Source organism: Diabrotica undecimpunctata, chromosome 7 (assembly GCF_040954645.1).
Source record: "Diabrotica undecimpunctata isolate CICGRU chromosome 7, icDiaUnde3, whole genome shotgun sequence".
Classification (NCBI taxonomy): domain Eukaryota; kingdom Metazoa; phylum Arthropoda; class Insecta; order Coleoptera; family Chrysomelidae; genus Diabrotica; species Diabrotica undecimpunctata.
This window is the reverse complement of record NC_092809.1, coordinates 119,712,888-119,729,845: the sequence shown is the minus strand read 5'-3', so window position 1 is coordinate 119,729,845 and position 16,958 is coordinate 119,712,888. Positions and strand designations below refer to the sequence as shown.

At 36.5% G+C, this 16,958-nt stretch overlaps 1 protein-coding gene across 1 annotated transcript in view; it reads right to left on the bottom strand.

Annotated features, from left to right (window-relative positions):
* The window catches only part of Vps13D (vacuolar protein sorting 13D), a 144,593-nt gene that overhangs the window by 60,046 nt on the left and 67,589 nt on the right, over positions 1-16,958 (bottom strand). Inside the window, exons 17-19 of the mRNA XM_072538076.1 lie at positions 11,768-11,942; positions 4,958-5,282; positions 887-1,116 (exon numbers count right to left, since the gene is read on the bottom strand). Of these exons, the coding sequence (XP_072394177.1) occupies positions 887-1,116; positions 4,958-5,282; positions 11,768-11,942 (730 nt within the window). The remainder of the gene's footprint in view (positions 1-886; positions 1,117-4,957; positions 5,283-11,767; positions 11,943-16,958) is intronic.

Here is a 16,958-nt window from a genome sequence, read left to right as displayed (position 1 = left end):
GAGATGGAATGCCTGCGAAGATGCTGCAGAGTAACAAGAATGTATAGGAGAAGTAATGACGAAATAAAGCAAAGAACATCAATAGAAACAGACATACTAACATATATAGAACAAAAAAGACTAAAGTGGTATGGACATGTAAGAAGAACTAGCTACAGCAGATGGATAAAGAGAATAACCGAATGGAGCAACATAGGAAGGAGGAAAAGAGGACGACCCCGAAAATCCTGGAGGAACGAAGTAGACGACGCCATGAGTAAGAGAGGACTAAACGATGGAGAATGGAACAACAGAGAGAGATGGAAACGGTTGAGCGAGGGAAGGCAGTGAATACTGTAGAATCCCTAAATATATATATGAAAGAATATTGCTTGAAGATCGGAGGTTCACCATTACCGACCTTGCTTTACGTATTCCTAAAACTTCCCACACCACAATTCATAAGATATTAACAGAAAAATTAGGCTATCACAAAGTGTGTGAGCAGTCGGTAGCGTGACTGTTACAGGAAATCACAAACAGCAACGTGTTCAGTGTGTCAAGTAGTTTTTGCAACAATGTGAAGACAACAAGGAAGAATTTTTGGATGCATTGTTATATGCGACGAAACATGGGTGTTTTATTGTACCCCGAAACCAAGCATCAATCACGTGAATGGCGTCACTCAACTACTCCGAAGCGGAAGAAGTGTAAACAAACGCAGTTTGCTTGTAAAGTCATGGCCACCGTCTTTTGGGACACAAAGAGCTTACTGGTAATCGACTTTTTGCCTCATAGAACAGTTAATCAAAATAACAGGTGAATCTAGTATATCCACGAAAACATATTTATGTTAGATTTTATTTCCCATTCTACTTATTTATATTATACTTAAAAAAGTTCTTACCTCATTTCTTAAGTTAGGCGGCACTGAAGGATTAATATGTTCTGTATCTTCTCCTAAATTATGCGCCAAAAGCCCTCTGATCTGTTTATATTGATCTAAATCTATTGCAGCGTCGAGAGTAGACAATTGTCCGTATATACTCATGTCAGGTACTACTTGTTTTTCTTTTTTGTCGAGGTTTTGTTCGATTTGCAACTTTAACTGGAACTTCTTCGTAAGAAGTGATGGGCCTGCAAAAGAATTGAATAATACAAGAAAAATCAGTTTCAATACACAGATTTCTTATTATAATTTGAGTAAAGTGTAGTTTCACTACACCTTTCAAATCCTGTCAAAAAAGATAAGTTGTATCATTAATTAAGACAAGGCAAAAAGCGCGCGAATGCCCGTTTCACGAATTAACAGTGCGGACGTTATTTACATTGGTATAAGAACTAGTCGTTCTTAGACCACGCGAATCATGCACTTGCGCAGTAACCGCCACTCAAGCGCTGGAAAATGAATTTGCGCGTAAGCTGCATATATCTCCTTCTATTTATTCGATTACATACTCGTGCATCTGCCAGCGCATTTGGTAGTATTGCAGTTCGTCTTACTCTAAGCAATGCTGCAACACTAACAAACTTTTTATTCACAAATAACCTTAAACTTCAATAATTCCACTGAACAAACACAGTAAAGAACTTTGTTTTTACAGACTGTTTAACTAAAAAACTACTTTTCTAGGAGGATGCTCAAGATAATTTGAAATGAACTTAATATTCTTTACACAAACTAAGTCGGTGGTATGGTATCCTCATGACTCTGTAAAAGCACAGAATAAGAAATAATCAAAATATAAACTCACAAATGCCACTCTTGATCTTTTTGACACAATGTTGGGGGACAAGGAAGGAGCCTCCACGAGATCAATAGTGTCACATCAACTACAAAGTAAACACTATTGACGGCGTCCGTCCCCTGGAAACGTCTACTAGTAGACGGCTAATCCTTCAGACACCGGACCAAACCAAATCAGATGGCAAACATCAAGCCACAACGGTTCTTCTTAGAGCCAATACTGACAGTACTGACTTATCAGAATTCTGCAAGAACACGAAATGTCAGATATTGTGCATCCAAGAAACCCACAGAGACCTAACTGCAGCGAGACCGAAAGTATGAAACTGATTGCAAAGATACCACATAATAAGCATGGGAGCGCGCTATTTGTGAGAACTTAAACCATAGTCTCATCTGTGGGAACAACAAATTTACACGGTATAGAGAAAATAACCACTGAGATCGGAAAATGCACAATAACCTCGGTATACAAGCCCCCAAACCAGCCTTTTACATTTTCACCCCCAACTAACTTCCGATCACAACCCAATCAGCTAGTACTGGGAGACTTTAACAGTCACAGTTTACTCTGGGGCTATGCAGATTCGGACGCAAATGGAGACGCAGTAGAAGCATGGGCCGAAACGCGTGGCCTCACGTTAATCCATGATCCTAAACTTCCACCATCTTTTCAGAGCAAACCCGGATATAAGTTTTTCAAGTAATAACCTCGAAGGCCGATGTAACAACGTAGTATATGGCCTCATACCAAAAACTCATAAAACAGCATAGACCAATTGGTATAAATATCTTCCCAGTTGTCAGATCACATTCAGAAGGAGATTTACCTTCAAAAAGGCAAACTGGCAAAAGTATGCAGACATGCTAGATTCTGAGCTGCTACGTCTTGAACCAAAGGTAGAGAGCTACGAAAAATTTGTAGAGGTACTCAAAAATGTGCCTAGAAAAGCTATCCTCAGAGGATGTAGATAACAATATGTTCCCGGGATGTCCAGCGCGTCCAAAGAACTAATAAGAACATACGAAACCCTCTATTCCCCTAACTCTTTTAGCTAAGAAACGGTTGACTGCGGAGCAATACTACTCCAACAACAGCCAGACAGAAAAAGTACATTGAGACCCTGGAAAAAATGGACATGGCACATAGTAGCAAAATAGCATGGAACCTTTTGTAAAAAAACTTAGCGGTGATCCAAAAGAACATAAACCACCTTGCAAGGTTACAGCAAACCAAGTCGCTGCTCAACTCCTTATGAATGGAAGAATTATGAATGCATATAAGGACCCAAACACTAGAAGAAGATTGGATTCGGAGACAAACCACCTAGGAACTCCTTTTACACTAAAAGAATGAAGGATGATATATGCAGTAAACAAATAAAGCATCTAGGCCAAGGAGAAAAACTGTCTTGCAACTTTATAACACGTGTTGCAAAGCCTGCGAAATTCCAAAATTATGGAGAAAATCTAAAGTAATAGCCTAAAACCGGGAAAGGACCCAGAAAATCCCAGTAGCTACAGACCTATTTCGCTGTTGTGTCACTTTTTACACGCTGTTGTGTCACAAACTATACGAGAGACTCATACTCGCCAGAATAGAAAAAAATGTCGACAAGCACCTCATCCCACAACAAGGAGGATTCAGACCCGGCAAGTCTTGCACCGCTCAAGTCCTCGCACTAACAGAACACATTAAGAGGGCTTTGAAGAAAAACTTATAACAGGGGCTGCTTTCGTAGATTTGACAACAGCCTATGACACAGAGAGGCATAAAACATTGCTCCGCAAATTATACGACACTCTCAATGACCACCATCTGAGTAAGGTCGTATATTCCTTACTGCAAAACAGACGTTTTTTCGTTATGCTGGAGGGTAAAGTAAATAGGTGAAGAGTTCAAAAAAACGGCCTCCCACAGGGAAGTTTTTAGTACCAATGCTCTTCAATATATACACAAACGACCAACCTACGCCGACCCAAACCAAGCACTTCCTCTATGCTGACGATCTTGCAATATGTGTTCCAGGAAATAGTTTTGAAGTGGAGGAAAACTCGAAACTGCCTTAAAAACAATGACAGCGTACTACCTGCAGAATTCCCTGAGACCCAATCCCTCTAAAACGCAAGTCTGCGCTTTCCACCTTCGCGCAAAGAAAGCCAAGCGTAAACTCCAAATTGCGCGGAATGGTAATACATTAGAACACACAAACCAACCTATATATCTTGGAGTAACTCTGGATCGGTCCCTCACCTACAGACAACATTGCATAAAAACGAGAGGGAAAGTAACAACTAGGGAACAGCATACTCGGAAAGCTAACGGGAAGTAAATGGGGTGCACGTCCTGGCGTTTTAAGAACAACGACACAGACACTGTGTTTCTCAACTGCTGAATATGCGTGCCCCGTTTGGGATATGGGTGCATGAAACCAACGCCTCTCTCAAATGTATATAAAGCAGCGGGTTTTGCAGAACCTTCAACAAGCAGAGGAGTTACAGAGCACATAGAGAAAATTAAACAGATAGCGGACGAGCGGCATGCCCTATACAAAGCTCAAACACCAAGAAAGCGACCAAAATCTAGGAAAAGCTTCCTTGGAACAGTGCAGGATGAACCGCCTGAGTATTTTCCTCTTCCCCAGGTTCAATGGACTGGCCAGTCCCTAGATTTTAAAACGTGGAAAACTATGAATAGGATAAGAACGGGGGTCGCTCCAGTAAAATCAAACATGGCAAATGGGGAAAAATAAACCAAGATGATGTGAACTGTGACTGTGGAGAAACACAGAATATGGAACATCTTCTTACATGCAGAAACTGTCCTCATCGATGTACCCTCGAAGATTTGTGGCTCGCCAACAAAGATGGAACCGACGTAGCCCGATACTGGGCCGAAATTTTATCATTTTAAAGTAAGACACAATATCACTTTGTCGTCTGTCATGTTGGTGGCGGATAGTCAGTTTTTATAGTTTACAAAGACAAAATAAATTTTGGCATCTTAAACAATGAGGGCCAATATAATAATACACACTTGATAAAGATCAAAATAAAATTGACGACATATTCTACTACATTTTAGTTGCATTAAAAGCAAAAACATTAAGAAAAACCTTTGGAGAAATAGACTAATATTTATACAAACGCTTATATAAAGTATATATATCCAAAGCATGTTCCTATTAATTACATAACGTTTTATTTCATTTTTCAATAACTTATACATACCCACTTTCATGATGCAGCTATTTCCAAAGTTAAAATAGGTAGTTTTAAACTTCTTTTCTTGACCAACATGAGTAGTTTTCACGCCCATATATAAATCTGTATTTTCTAAACTGACTGCCATAACATCCAACAAACATTTCTTCCTAGTGCTGTCAGAAACGACGCTTACGGTGCCTTCATCGCCCGAAAACTTGAAAGAATTTGTTACTACCAACTGTCCAAGGTCGACTACAATTAAATTCGGCGATTTTAGACTAACAGGAAGGAGAATAATTGGAGATTTGGCCTCTATTATGAGAGATAATCGTAATGGTTCATCTCTACTCTAAAAAAATCAATATATTTAAAATAGAAAAGGTTCATTTATGTTACACATTTTAAAACACTTAAAAAAGTATTATTGTAGCTAGTACATCTAGTATATCTTCAGCAAGGCGCTTTAAGCCTTAGAGTTAGATTAAAGACGACAAAGACAGCGAAGCTAAGAAAGCTTTTCTATTATAAAAGTTAACAGATTTTTTAATCTTACACTTATATATTAGAGCCAAGGGAGAGAAGAAAGAATGAGGGAGAGAAGAAAGAGAGAAAACTAAATCTTCTTGTGATTCTTTCTCTTATCGAAGGTTTTTTATCATGATAGCTCTCCGTACTTTATTTGCAGCTGTTCTGAAGAGGTCTCCTGAGCTGCAACGAGTCTTATCATTTCATACTCCTCACCCCTAGTAACAATCCATCATCATCATAGTCATTAACATCATAGCAGATGTGTTGTGGTTCATCATTGAGCTTCGGCAGCTCGAATAGTTTGATTAATGATATTTCTGCACTGGTCGTGGTCATCTGTTACATGTACTGCCTCACTATACTGTTTGTGGAGAAGCTTTTTCGTAATGTCTGCCCATCGCTGTGGAGATCTGCCGCGTTGGCGTTGACTCTGAGGCCTTCCTTGGACTACCAACCGCTCCATTTCGTGATCACTTCGATGAATAAAATTCTAGACTAAACAGTACTAGAGAGACGTTGATTGGGTTTAATCTAGTTTAATGAGACATTCATGCAGCGAGCCGTCCATGGAATTCGAAGCACTCGTCTCCATGTCCACATTTCAAAAGCGTCTATGCGTCGTCTATCTGATTCTTTCACTGTCCATGTCTCGCATGCATAGTAAAATATGGAAAGGACCACAGTTAGAAACGAGTCTCTTCTTGTTTGTCAAAGTAATGTGACAATCACGCCATATCCCGTTTAGTTTAGTAATATGGCACAGGTATTCCAGTTTCCTCACTTTAACTGTTTTAGTGACTTCGCACTCCTTTTGTAATCGTCTTAGCACTTCGGCGTTAGTAACTCTTTAAATCCACATCTTAAATGCTTTTAACTCTTTTATTATTCTATCTTTAATGTCCAGCTTTCCATCCCATACAACAAAGTAAATAAAATATACCGTTTTAACGCTCTTATCCTCAATTTTATGTTAAGATCACGATTAGTAAGAATCTTTGGCATATTCACAAAAGCTTGCCTCGCAATTTCAATACGTGTTCTCTACTTTGTTAGTTGGTTTCATTTATCCAAGGTCCTATAGAGCGTTTCACGTTAAGAAAATAACATTGCGGAGATAGGGCCATGTATTTCTTATGGACGATAGAAGCGCGACGATGCCACGATGAACACAAGCATGAGTCAGGGCTGTATAATTTGTATTTTAGTTTCCACAGACATGAATTAAATTAATGTTTTTTAACGTAATTGGCCAAAAGTGCCCATTCGAAACAAGAGATGAAAAGTAGGGAAAATGATTTTAATTAAATAAATAGTATTTACAAAAGATAATTTTATTTTATCTTATTTTAATTATAGTAACGACAGTTTATTTGTTTTTCGGTAAGAATACCATATACCATGAATCATAGAAATCAGTAGAAAATATTGCTTAGTTAAATCATGCACTTTGTCGGCTATTAAAGATTTTAAACAATAAACGAACCGCTTGGAACGCATATATCTAATTACTAATTGCAACTTAAAATAATACGGTGTGCGTATGTCAGCGATTTTATATCGTTCTCTGAGACTAAATAATGATAATAAGGCTTTGTGGTTCTTCAGTTGTTATTCTGACTTTACAGTTAAATGTTACACTTTGTCGGCTATTAAATATTTAAAAGCAAATAAACGGACCGCTTGGAACGCATATATCTAATTACTAATTGCAACTTAAAATAATACGGTGTGCGTATGTCAGCTATTTTATGTCGTTCTCTGAGACTAAATAATAATAATAAGGCTTTGTGGTTCTTCAGTTGTTATTCTGACTTTACAGATAAATGTTAATTGAAAATGGAGATTCAAAAATTAAGCCAAGGGAATATCTTGGACATCCGTGCAAAACGAATTGTTTTAAATGTATTTAATTATCATCTAAACTTAAGAAGTGGTGAAAGTGTTAGAAGTTTAACCCATAAAGTAAGTGCTATGACAGGAGTAAGTTTTAGTACTATTTTTAAAATCCGCAAAGAAGCTGCGGAAGGAGGACTAATGCCCATAAAAAAAACAAGAAAACGTACCAAAAGTAGAGTGAACAACAGAAAGTTCACTTACGATGCAGTAGTTCATACGCGACTACGTGCCATCGTGCATAGTTTTTTCTTTAAAAATTTACCGCCGACATTGAACAAAGTTTTTGCACTGGTTAAAAAAGACAAAGATTTAGCAAACATGTCACGCACAACAATGTGGAGAATACTCCATGAAATGAACTTTGTTTTTTGCAAACGAGGAGTAAAATCAAGCATGATTGAACGGCCCGATATTCTAAAATGGAGGCATCAGTATTTGCGTGAAATAAAAAAATTTCGTTCTCAAGGATACACCGTCGTTTATTTGGACGAAACTTGGGTGAATGTTGGACATAGTGTTTCCAAAGAATGGAAGGACCTCTCAGTGACTTCAACCAGGGATGCGTTTGTTAAAGGGTTGTCAACAGGCCTAAAACAGCCGACACAACGAGGCCCCCGATTTGTTATAGTGCATGCAGGTAGCGAATTGGGCTTTGTAGAAGATGCTGCTTTTTGGTTTTTAGCTAAAAAAAACTCAGCGCACTATCATGATGAGATGGATGGTCCTATATTTGAACAATGGTTTAAGGAAAAGCTGCTTCCTAATCTTCCAGAGAAAAGTGTTGTGGTGATGGACAACGCTTCGTACCATTCGAGGAGAGAAGAAGCGATTCCGACACAAGCCTTCAATAAAGATCAAATTAAGACGTGGTTGCTGGAGAAAGATGTCTTTTTTGAAGAAGATTATTTAAAATCAGAGCTCATGGAAGTCGTAAACACATAAAGAAAAATACATAAAATATAAAATCGACGAGATGTGCAAAGAGAAAAATGTTGCTATTCTGAGACTACCTCCATACCATTGTGAGTTAAATCCAATTGAAATGGTATGGAGTCAAGTCAAAAGACATATTGCCTCACACAACACAGAGTTTAAGGCCGCCGCTATGGAACAATTAATAAGAAATGCATTTGGTGTAGTTACAGTGGAAAACTGGAAAAACTATTGTAAACTTGCTATTAAGGAAGAGCAAAAATTTTGGGTTATTGATGGGTTGATGGACGATATTGATCCTGTGGTAATAAATGTGACGGTTGACAGTGACAGTAATGAAAGTGATAGCGATGATAGAGAAGATGAGGATGATGTTAATATGCACTGAGTGAATTATGTGATAGTGTGCAAATCGACGGACACAAAGTGCCAAATCCGAAAAGTCTTATAGTGAAGTGACTAGTGATAAGTGTAGTAGTGTCTGGGGACTCAGGAGACTGAAACCTCGGAAGCCCTGAAGAAGACATCAGAGAAGATGTCGAAAGCTCGGCCCAATGGATATCGACGCGGTTCAACCTGGAAGACTGGTGAGTTTAATATTAATTTTTATCATAGTATTAATCTTAGCTCTAGGTTTAATATATATATATATATATATATATATATATATATATATATATATATATATATATATATATAAATTTCGGTATCGCGTCGATTGAAATAAATCAGTGCTTTGTTTATTTTCATTGGAGAACCATCTCTAAATGAAGCCAAATGTTCGTTTAATTTTTTTTTAATCTTCGTATCTATGAATATGAACATCATTTTTTGCAGAGTTTGTGTTTTTTGTTTTTTTTTTTTTTTTGTTAAGTTAGTTTTAAATAATGAGTAAAGTTTACAGTAGATATATAATAACATCGATAATATACTACATATTAGTTGTAAGTTATGAACTATTAACATCTGTATTTCTTATAAACTCTATGTCATCTGTTTATATTTTAGAGAACTGATGAAGCTTTAGATATATAAAGCGAAACGTCTTCGATAAACTTATGAAGTAGTTGACTTCTTTTTTTATTTGCCAACCTGAATGACCGATTAAACCTCTGAATTCACTAGTTGAATACTTTACTTTAGATATATATATATATATATATATATATATATATATATATATATATATATATATATATATATATATATATATATATATATATATATAACGTATAGTGTATAAATGAATGGACACTAAATAGAAAAAAGACTGGAATAACCACATAAGCCGAATGGGGGAGGCACGTGTGGTCAAAATAGCAAGAGATAAATCATTAATCGGTAAAAAAAGTATCGGCCGACCGCGCAAAAGATGGAGTAACAACCCTGTAATTGGGATAACCTGTATATTTCAAAATAATTTTAAAATGTAGCTTTTATCAACTTACAAACTAGTAATTTAATTTTTTTACTCTTTCGCTGTAATCTTTCGTTCCATTAGTGGTGATTCACCCTGTATACAAGGAAAAATTTTTATGTATGTAATTGTTGTTATTACTTACATGAAAATAAAATTAAAGCTGCACTTGTTTTTTTAGTTATACAGTAGACTCCCTCTATAACGAGAACTGAAATGGCAGACTAATTACCTCGTTATAAGCGGATCTCGTTATATCCAACAACAATAATATTGTGCATACATATGAATATGTAGTTTTCTAAAACATTAACTTTCTATAGTGAAGCCACTCGGAGCAATATAAGATGCTAATAAATATTGTTTGAATTGCGTTTTTAAAACAAAGTTGTTTACTTTTATTGTCAATGAAATGCATTAAAACAAAAAAGAGTTGTTTACTTTTACTGTCAATGATATATGCTAAAACAAAAAATCTGTATTCTGTAAATATGTATAAAGCGTATAAAGTTATTTTGTCATTTTTGACTGCTTTAAATTGTCCAGTATTATCATATTTTCTAAAGATGTGAAACAGTTTTATGCTGGTTTATTTGCGTTTTGTCCTTGGATAAAGTTTCTGACAACCTTTAAAACACTTCCCACATCTTGTCTATTAGGACCCATATTATTAGGTGTGAATGGTCAACCCAATACAATGACACTTGTGAATCATAAATTTTACATTTCCGACTAAGAATCATAAATTGTAAGAAGTTTATTGCGGGCGGCCCGCAGTTAAAAAGGGTATTTATTTATAGCTACGGCCGGGCCAAAACGTAAAAAACACGTTTTTCAATCTTATTTTCTCTCGTTATAAGCAAATTTACCTCGCTATAAAGGGTTATAGTTCAATAGAAATTTCACGGGACATCTAATGTACCTCGTTATAAGCGAAACCTCGTAATAACCGTGTTCGTTATAAAGGGAGTATACTGTATCTTATTTAAAGCGTTAATCAATATGTAATGTTAAACAATAGTAAAATATAACTATTTTTATTAGACCTATAATAAATGCATACCTATATCTGTCTATTAAAGAAACAGGTATTGATAATGCATTATTTTGTATTCAACTATACATATCCTTTTATTAGTGAAATTAATTAACTACAAGTACACAGTGCTGAATACGGCTCTGATTAGAATGAATCATATATCGACAATCTAATAAACCGCATGCCTAAGAGTTTTGGCAACACTGATCTCCATAAGCCTAATGTTATTTTCTTAACGTGGAACGCTGTATAGACAGATATTTGTAGTTGCTAACCGTATCTACCTGTTTTTTTTTTCGATGGCTAGTGTCTCTTATATATGTCGCTTTGTAACAATCATAAACTTGGTTTTCTTCAAGTTCATTTCTAATCCGTATTAAATACTACGTTCATTTGCTCTGTTTACTAAATATTGTAGTGTATCTAGAGTGTTAGCTAAAATGACGGTGTCATCTGCAAGATTTTTCTATGTATTGCTATATCGTACTCTTCCTCCAATAATGCTTCATTAAAATATATTCGTTATATAAGTTGAATAACAATGGAGACAACATACACACTGTCGAACGCCTCTTCTAATGATTGTGTTGTATTTCATAGTTGTCATTTTTGACGGTTGTTCTTTGATTCCAATACAGATTATTTATGATACGTATGTCTCGACTGTCTACATTATACAAGTTTCTAAAAACGAAATATATAAGCTTTAACCTTTATCTTAAAGCCACCTGTAACTGACTGTTGGAGTTATAGATATCTTCAGTTATACATTTATGTCTCGAATTCAGAAAAGTCTGCCGTTATAAAAACGAGTTCTTAATTAATGCGAGTAATGAAATTTTTAGTATTTTTTTATACAGATACTTTAATATAACAGGGATTCCTGTATGGTATGTTTTGATAACTTTTTTATGCTGTATCTTTATTAAAACAGATCGAATGATGGTCAAACCCGAATGTAGCTATGCAATAAATATTTTACACACTTCAAAAATGTATAGAAATTAAAATAATCACTTACCAACTGTCGGCTTGTTGCTGCCTGAATACTTTTTATCAGCATTTCCTGTCTTTCCGCAAAATTTTTGAAGAATGCTAATATTTCAGCAGTGAATCGTTTTGTATGGACGTACACTACAGATGCCATTTCTAAGACAAGTTGAGCGTCACAATCCTTTTTCGCCCCCGGAGGGTATCTAAAACGTAAACATTAATATAGCGTTTTGAGTTGCTCTTCACTTATCATACATCAAAACAAAATCGAATAAAATAGTAATCGATGCTTTATGATATGTCATTAATAACACGTCCTACGATAACTTGTTATCGATATCTTCATCGATAACACTGTTTTTGTTTATATTGAAAAAGTGAATATAATTGTTGATACAATAGGGGAAAAGCGTGTACCTTGGGACAAAATTTACTTTTAAATTTTTATGTTTTTTTCTTTCATCTGAAACTGAAATGTATTTGATCCATGTAAAAGAATGAAGATTTAGGCACTGGACTGATATTAAAAATATCGATAATAACCAACGAGTAAATCAGTAATTACCATATAAGTGTACAGTGATATTAGTCCCAAGGTTCAACCTGTGGTTTACCCTTGGGACAGTGTTGTTTGTACATTGGGACATGAACTGACTGTATTTATATAAATAAAACAAATATTGAAATAACTTTTTTAATGATGAAAAAACCAATAAAAGTATTTTATTGTATTTATATATTATTTAAAAGAAATATTTTGTGGAAAGGCAATGTTGAATGAATGAAATCCTCGCCGTATTTTGGGCACAGGCAACACTTTCACTATGCTTGAATGCTTCACGACGGCAATATCTTCAACATTTGGGAAGACAAAATAAACTTTCCGTTTTCGGAGAAACTTCACAGTAACTTCTTGGTTTATGCTTTCTTGAACCAAACCAGCATAGTAAACATCAGTGGATGTAGCTTTTCCAGTGACTTCAAATTTTACCACAACCCAGCTGCCAATGGTAAAATTGAGTGCAACTTTGTCTGATGGAAAGAAATCAGGAACATCTTCATCTTCGGAACTTGAGTCAAATCTGCTTCCATCAGAGATGTCTTTAAGCTCGAGCTCGTCTTCATCTTCAGACGAAGAAGAAGATACAACTAGTGCTCTTTTGACTGCCTCTTTTTTCCTCGGGACTGGCTTACATATTTTAATTTTCTGCTCCTTGATTTTCTGCAACTCCGGTGAGTCTGTGACAATCATACATCTTCCCGGTCTCCTTCCCCTTCCACCAGTCTTACGCGGTGGAACCTTCGGAAATGGGCGAATTTGTTCAGGGGTCATTCCAGTAGTGGAACATGGCGCACTGCTTGTTGATGGTATGGCTTCATCAACTTCCATAAGTTCTGTCTCTTCAATATCAGTTTGTTTTGGTTCATATGGCCTGTTGGTCACCTCAGCTGGTAAGAACTCATGGTCTCCGAACACGTTTGCATTAAATGGCCATATACCTGCTACTTTGAAACCTGACGAAATGTTATTTGGGGTAAACGCCAATGGGAATGCTTTTCCTATCAGCTCTGACATGTCGTAAATAGATATAGGCTTTCCCGGATGGTTCAGCATCCATGCTTTGCTAGCATTATTGAAATAATTTTTAAATGGCCCAAACACAGACCTATCCAACGGCTGAAGTTTGTGACTGGTATGCGGAGGAAAGGTTAAAATTACTATTCCATTATCCCTAGCTATGTGTATAGCAGCCAATGAGAGGTGGCTTTCGTGGTTGTCGAGGATAAGCAACACTTTATTTTCAGGAGATGGCTTCACAACTGAAATGAAATGTTGACGATATTCAACGAACAATTCAGCATTGGACCAACCACTAGAAGTTGCCATACCAATAGTTCCAGGTGGTGCGTTGTTAATCATGTGCTCTTTGAAGTGAACACGTGGAAAAATTATACCTGGTGGAATAAATGTTCCGGCAGCGCTAACGCAGGCTATCATAGTAACATTAATACCCCTCTCGCCAGAAGTAGCTGCTCCAATTTGCTTAGCTTTTATATCGCCAAGCACACGAACTGGCTTGTGAACAGTAGGGCAGCCGGTCTCATCGAGATTCCACACATTTTGAGGTGTTAACTTTAATCTCGAATAAATTTCTCCCAATTTATCAAAAAATATTAAAACGTTTGGCTTGTTGAAACAGGCCATTCGACCTAAGCTTGTGGCTTCAGGCTTCCGAAGAGATATTTTGTTATTATAAGAAGTTCTAAAACATCGGTACCATTGTCTACCAGCAGTTTTATTATTATCCCATGATTCAGGGTAGTTCACATTGTTGAGTTTGGCGTACTGATATGCTAGTTTTCGCATTTCTTCAACAGTGACGCCATAGTTCCACTGTGCAGCTTTGATAATGTAAGTGAGCAGTTCGTTTTCTTGTTCAGTACTGAAGACTTTGCGTGTTGAATTATTCGCTTCATACTTGAAAGTCGCTTTCATAGACACTTTATGTTTTTGAATATGCCTACCAAGAGTACTTTTTGAAACACCATACAGATTAGCTATTTCTCTCAAAGGTCGACTATGCGCCAGTATCTCATTGGCAGCTGCTTCTAATGCTTCTGCATCTGGTTTCACCCTTTTTTTTCCTGTAGCACTTCTTCCCATCTGCAACAATAAGATTAACATTAACACGGTGAAGAAAAATATCTGGTTGTACCTTGGGACAAGTCCCTTCGTACAACCATAACAACGTCCCAAGGTACAACCAAGCACATGTTTTACTAAATCTAACCTCATCAATTTAAAGTAAAGTTTTTTCTCATAAAATATAGTTTACAGTGAGCATTAAATATATAAAGACGAAATACGCCGAAAAAATTCAACCAATAGTTCTTACCGTGCTTTTCCTATTATTTTATAAAGATGGATAAAATTTACTTCACGGACACCAAAACGTTTTACACTTGTCGTCACATCAAATGGCTGCTGACGGAAACGCGAATGTTTGATGTAAGTGGAGACAGTGTTGCCATCATATTACAAATTTCTCAGATTTCTCGCTACAACGGTTACATTTTTATAATGATTGTCCCAAGGTAAAACCGTCCCAAGGTACACGCCTTTCCTTATATATACCATGGGATTTTAGCGTAAATGAATTTTATTCTATTCTGGAAAACAATTTTGTCATGTTGAATGAGCTGAACAAGAAATGTTGGATTATGGGAAAATTAATGTGGACTATCTACCAAGTACCAAATGTTAACGCTTTTTTTTTAAATCAAAATATAGAGTCACAAGTAATACAAAAACATGTGTAAATAATAGAATCATGCGCCATTTAGAGAATGAAAATTTCTTATATAATGGCCAATATGAATTTAGACAGGGTAGCAGCACAATATCATCAACAGCTGACATTATAACAAATATGATTGATAAACTTGATAAAGGTCCATCTTATATATTTGTATCACTTGACTTAAAGAAAGACTTTAATACAGATCACATGCTGTTATTATCTGTATTGGAAACTTTAGGTAGAAGCGGCATAGTGTTGAAGTGGTTTAATGATTAGCTATCAGGAAGAACGCAACTTACCTTTGTTAATAGGGTGAATAGTCAATTGTGTAATATTGAGTGTGGAGTTCCTCAAGGGTCGATACTTGGACCAACGCTGTTCCTGATTTGTGCGAATTCAATTTCAACGTTACCATTAAGAGGTACACTACAAATGTATGCGGATGACACCTGCATTGTATACTCTAGCATAAACCCCAGCGAGGCAAAAACTTATGTTGAATTTGACTTACAGATGGTGAAGACATGGTTAGATCATTATAAAATTACTCTTAATGCAGATAAATCAAGTTATATAGTAATAACAAGGAAAGAAGAGTGGCAACAATTAACGATAGTTCTTGGATAAAGAAGTTTACAAAAAGTGGAATGTACGAGGATAGATTGATATTAAACTAGCCTTTGATAGATGGCGCTGCTTGATACCCAATTGGTTTCGGTGTTGACATTTGCCATTCATGACATGATGTCTGTCAAAATTTTAAGTTTTAAAAACAATTACTTTGGTTTTTGCAGCCGTCAAAAGCAAGCAAATTTTGTGTTTTCGGAGAAATGGAAAAAGTCGAGTATCGTTCGGTGATTAATTTCCTCCACAAAAAGGGTAAAACGAATGTGCAAATCAAAGCCGAACTGGACGAAGTTTATGGTGAGGTGAGGCACCTTCGTTAGCAACCGTAAAATTTTGGAAAGCTGAATTTGTTTGTGGTCGTACGAGTGTTTTTGATGATGAGCGTCCCGGGAGGCCAAATAAAGTCACCACGGCGGAAATGATCAACAAAGTCCATAAAATGATTATGGCAGATCGACGAATTAAGCTCTGCGAGAGAGGTCCTAAGCATTTGCTACGAATGCGTACACAGCATCATTCACCATCATTTGGACATGACAAAGCTATCCGCGCGATGGGTGCCGCGTTTGCTGACAATCAATCAAATGCAAAAACGTGTGACCACTTCGGAGACGCTTTTGGCGATGATACGGCGCAATCCTAAGGATTTTTTTGCCGATTTATCACCGTTGATGAAATCTGGGTGCATTATTATACACCGGAAACCAAAGAATAGACGAAACGGTGGCGCAAACGCGGCGAAGGGCCGCTGAAGGAGGCAAAGAGTGCACATTCGGCCGGCAAAGTGATGGCGACTGTTTTCTGCGATGCGAAGGGCATCATCCACATTGACTACTTGGAAAAAGGAAAAACAATCAATGGGAAGTACTACGCAGCATTATTGGATCGAATCGATGCCGAATTGCGTCAAAAACGCCCCGTTTTGGAAAGCAAAAAAGTGCTCTTTCACTAAGACAATGCACCGGCTCACCGATCGGCCGTCGCCATGGCAAAATTACACGAATTGGGCTATGAATTGGTTGAAAATCCACCGTATTCCCCAGATCTTGCCGCCAGCGATTTTTTCCCGTTTCCAAACCTTTTTTTACATTTGTTTTTTATTCTATTTTTGTGTAAATAAGTTGAAGTTTTCCTTATATTAAATAATTATCAATGATGATACCATCTATAAACATATACAAATTTTTTATACAGTTGAACCTCATCTTATTCAAAATTTTAATGTGTTACAAGTATATATATTAGTGTTTGTATTACATGTTTTGCTAGTTTGGCCCACACAGCCTTCGC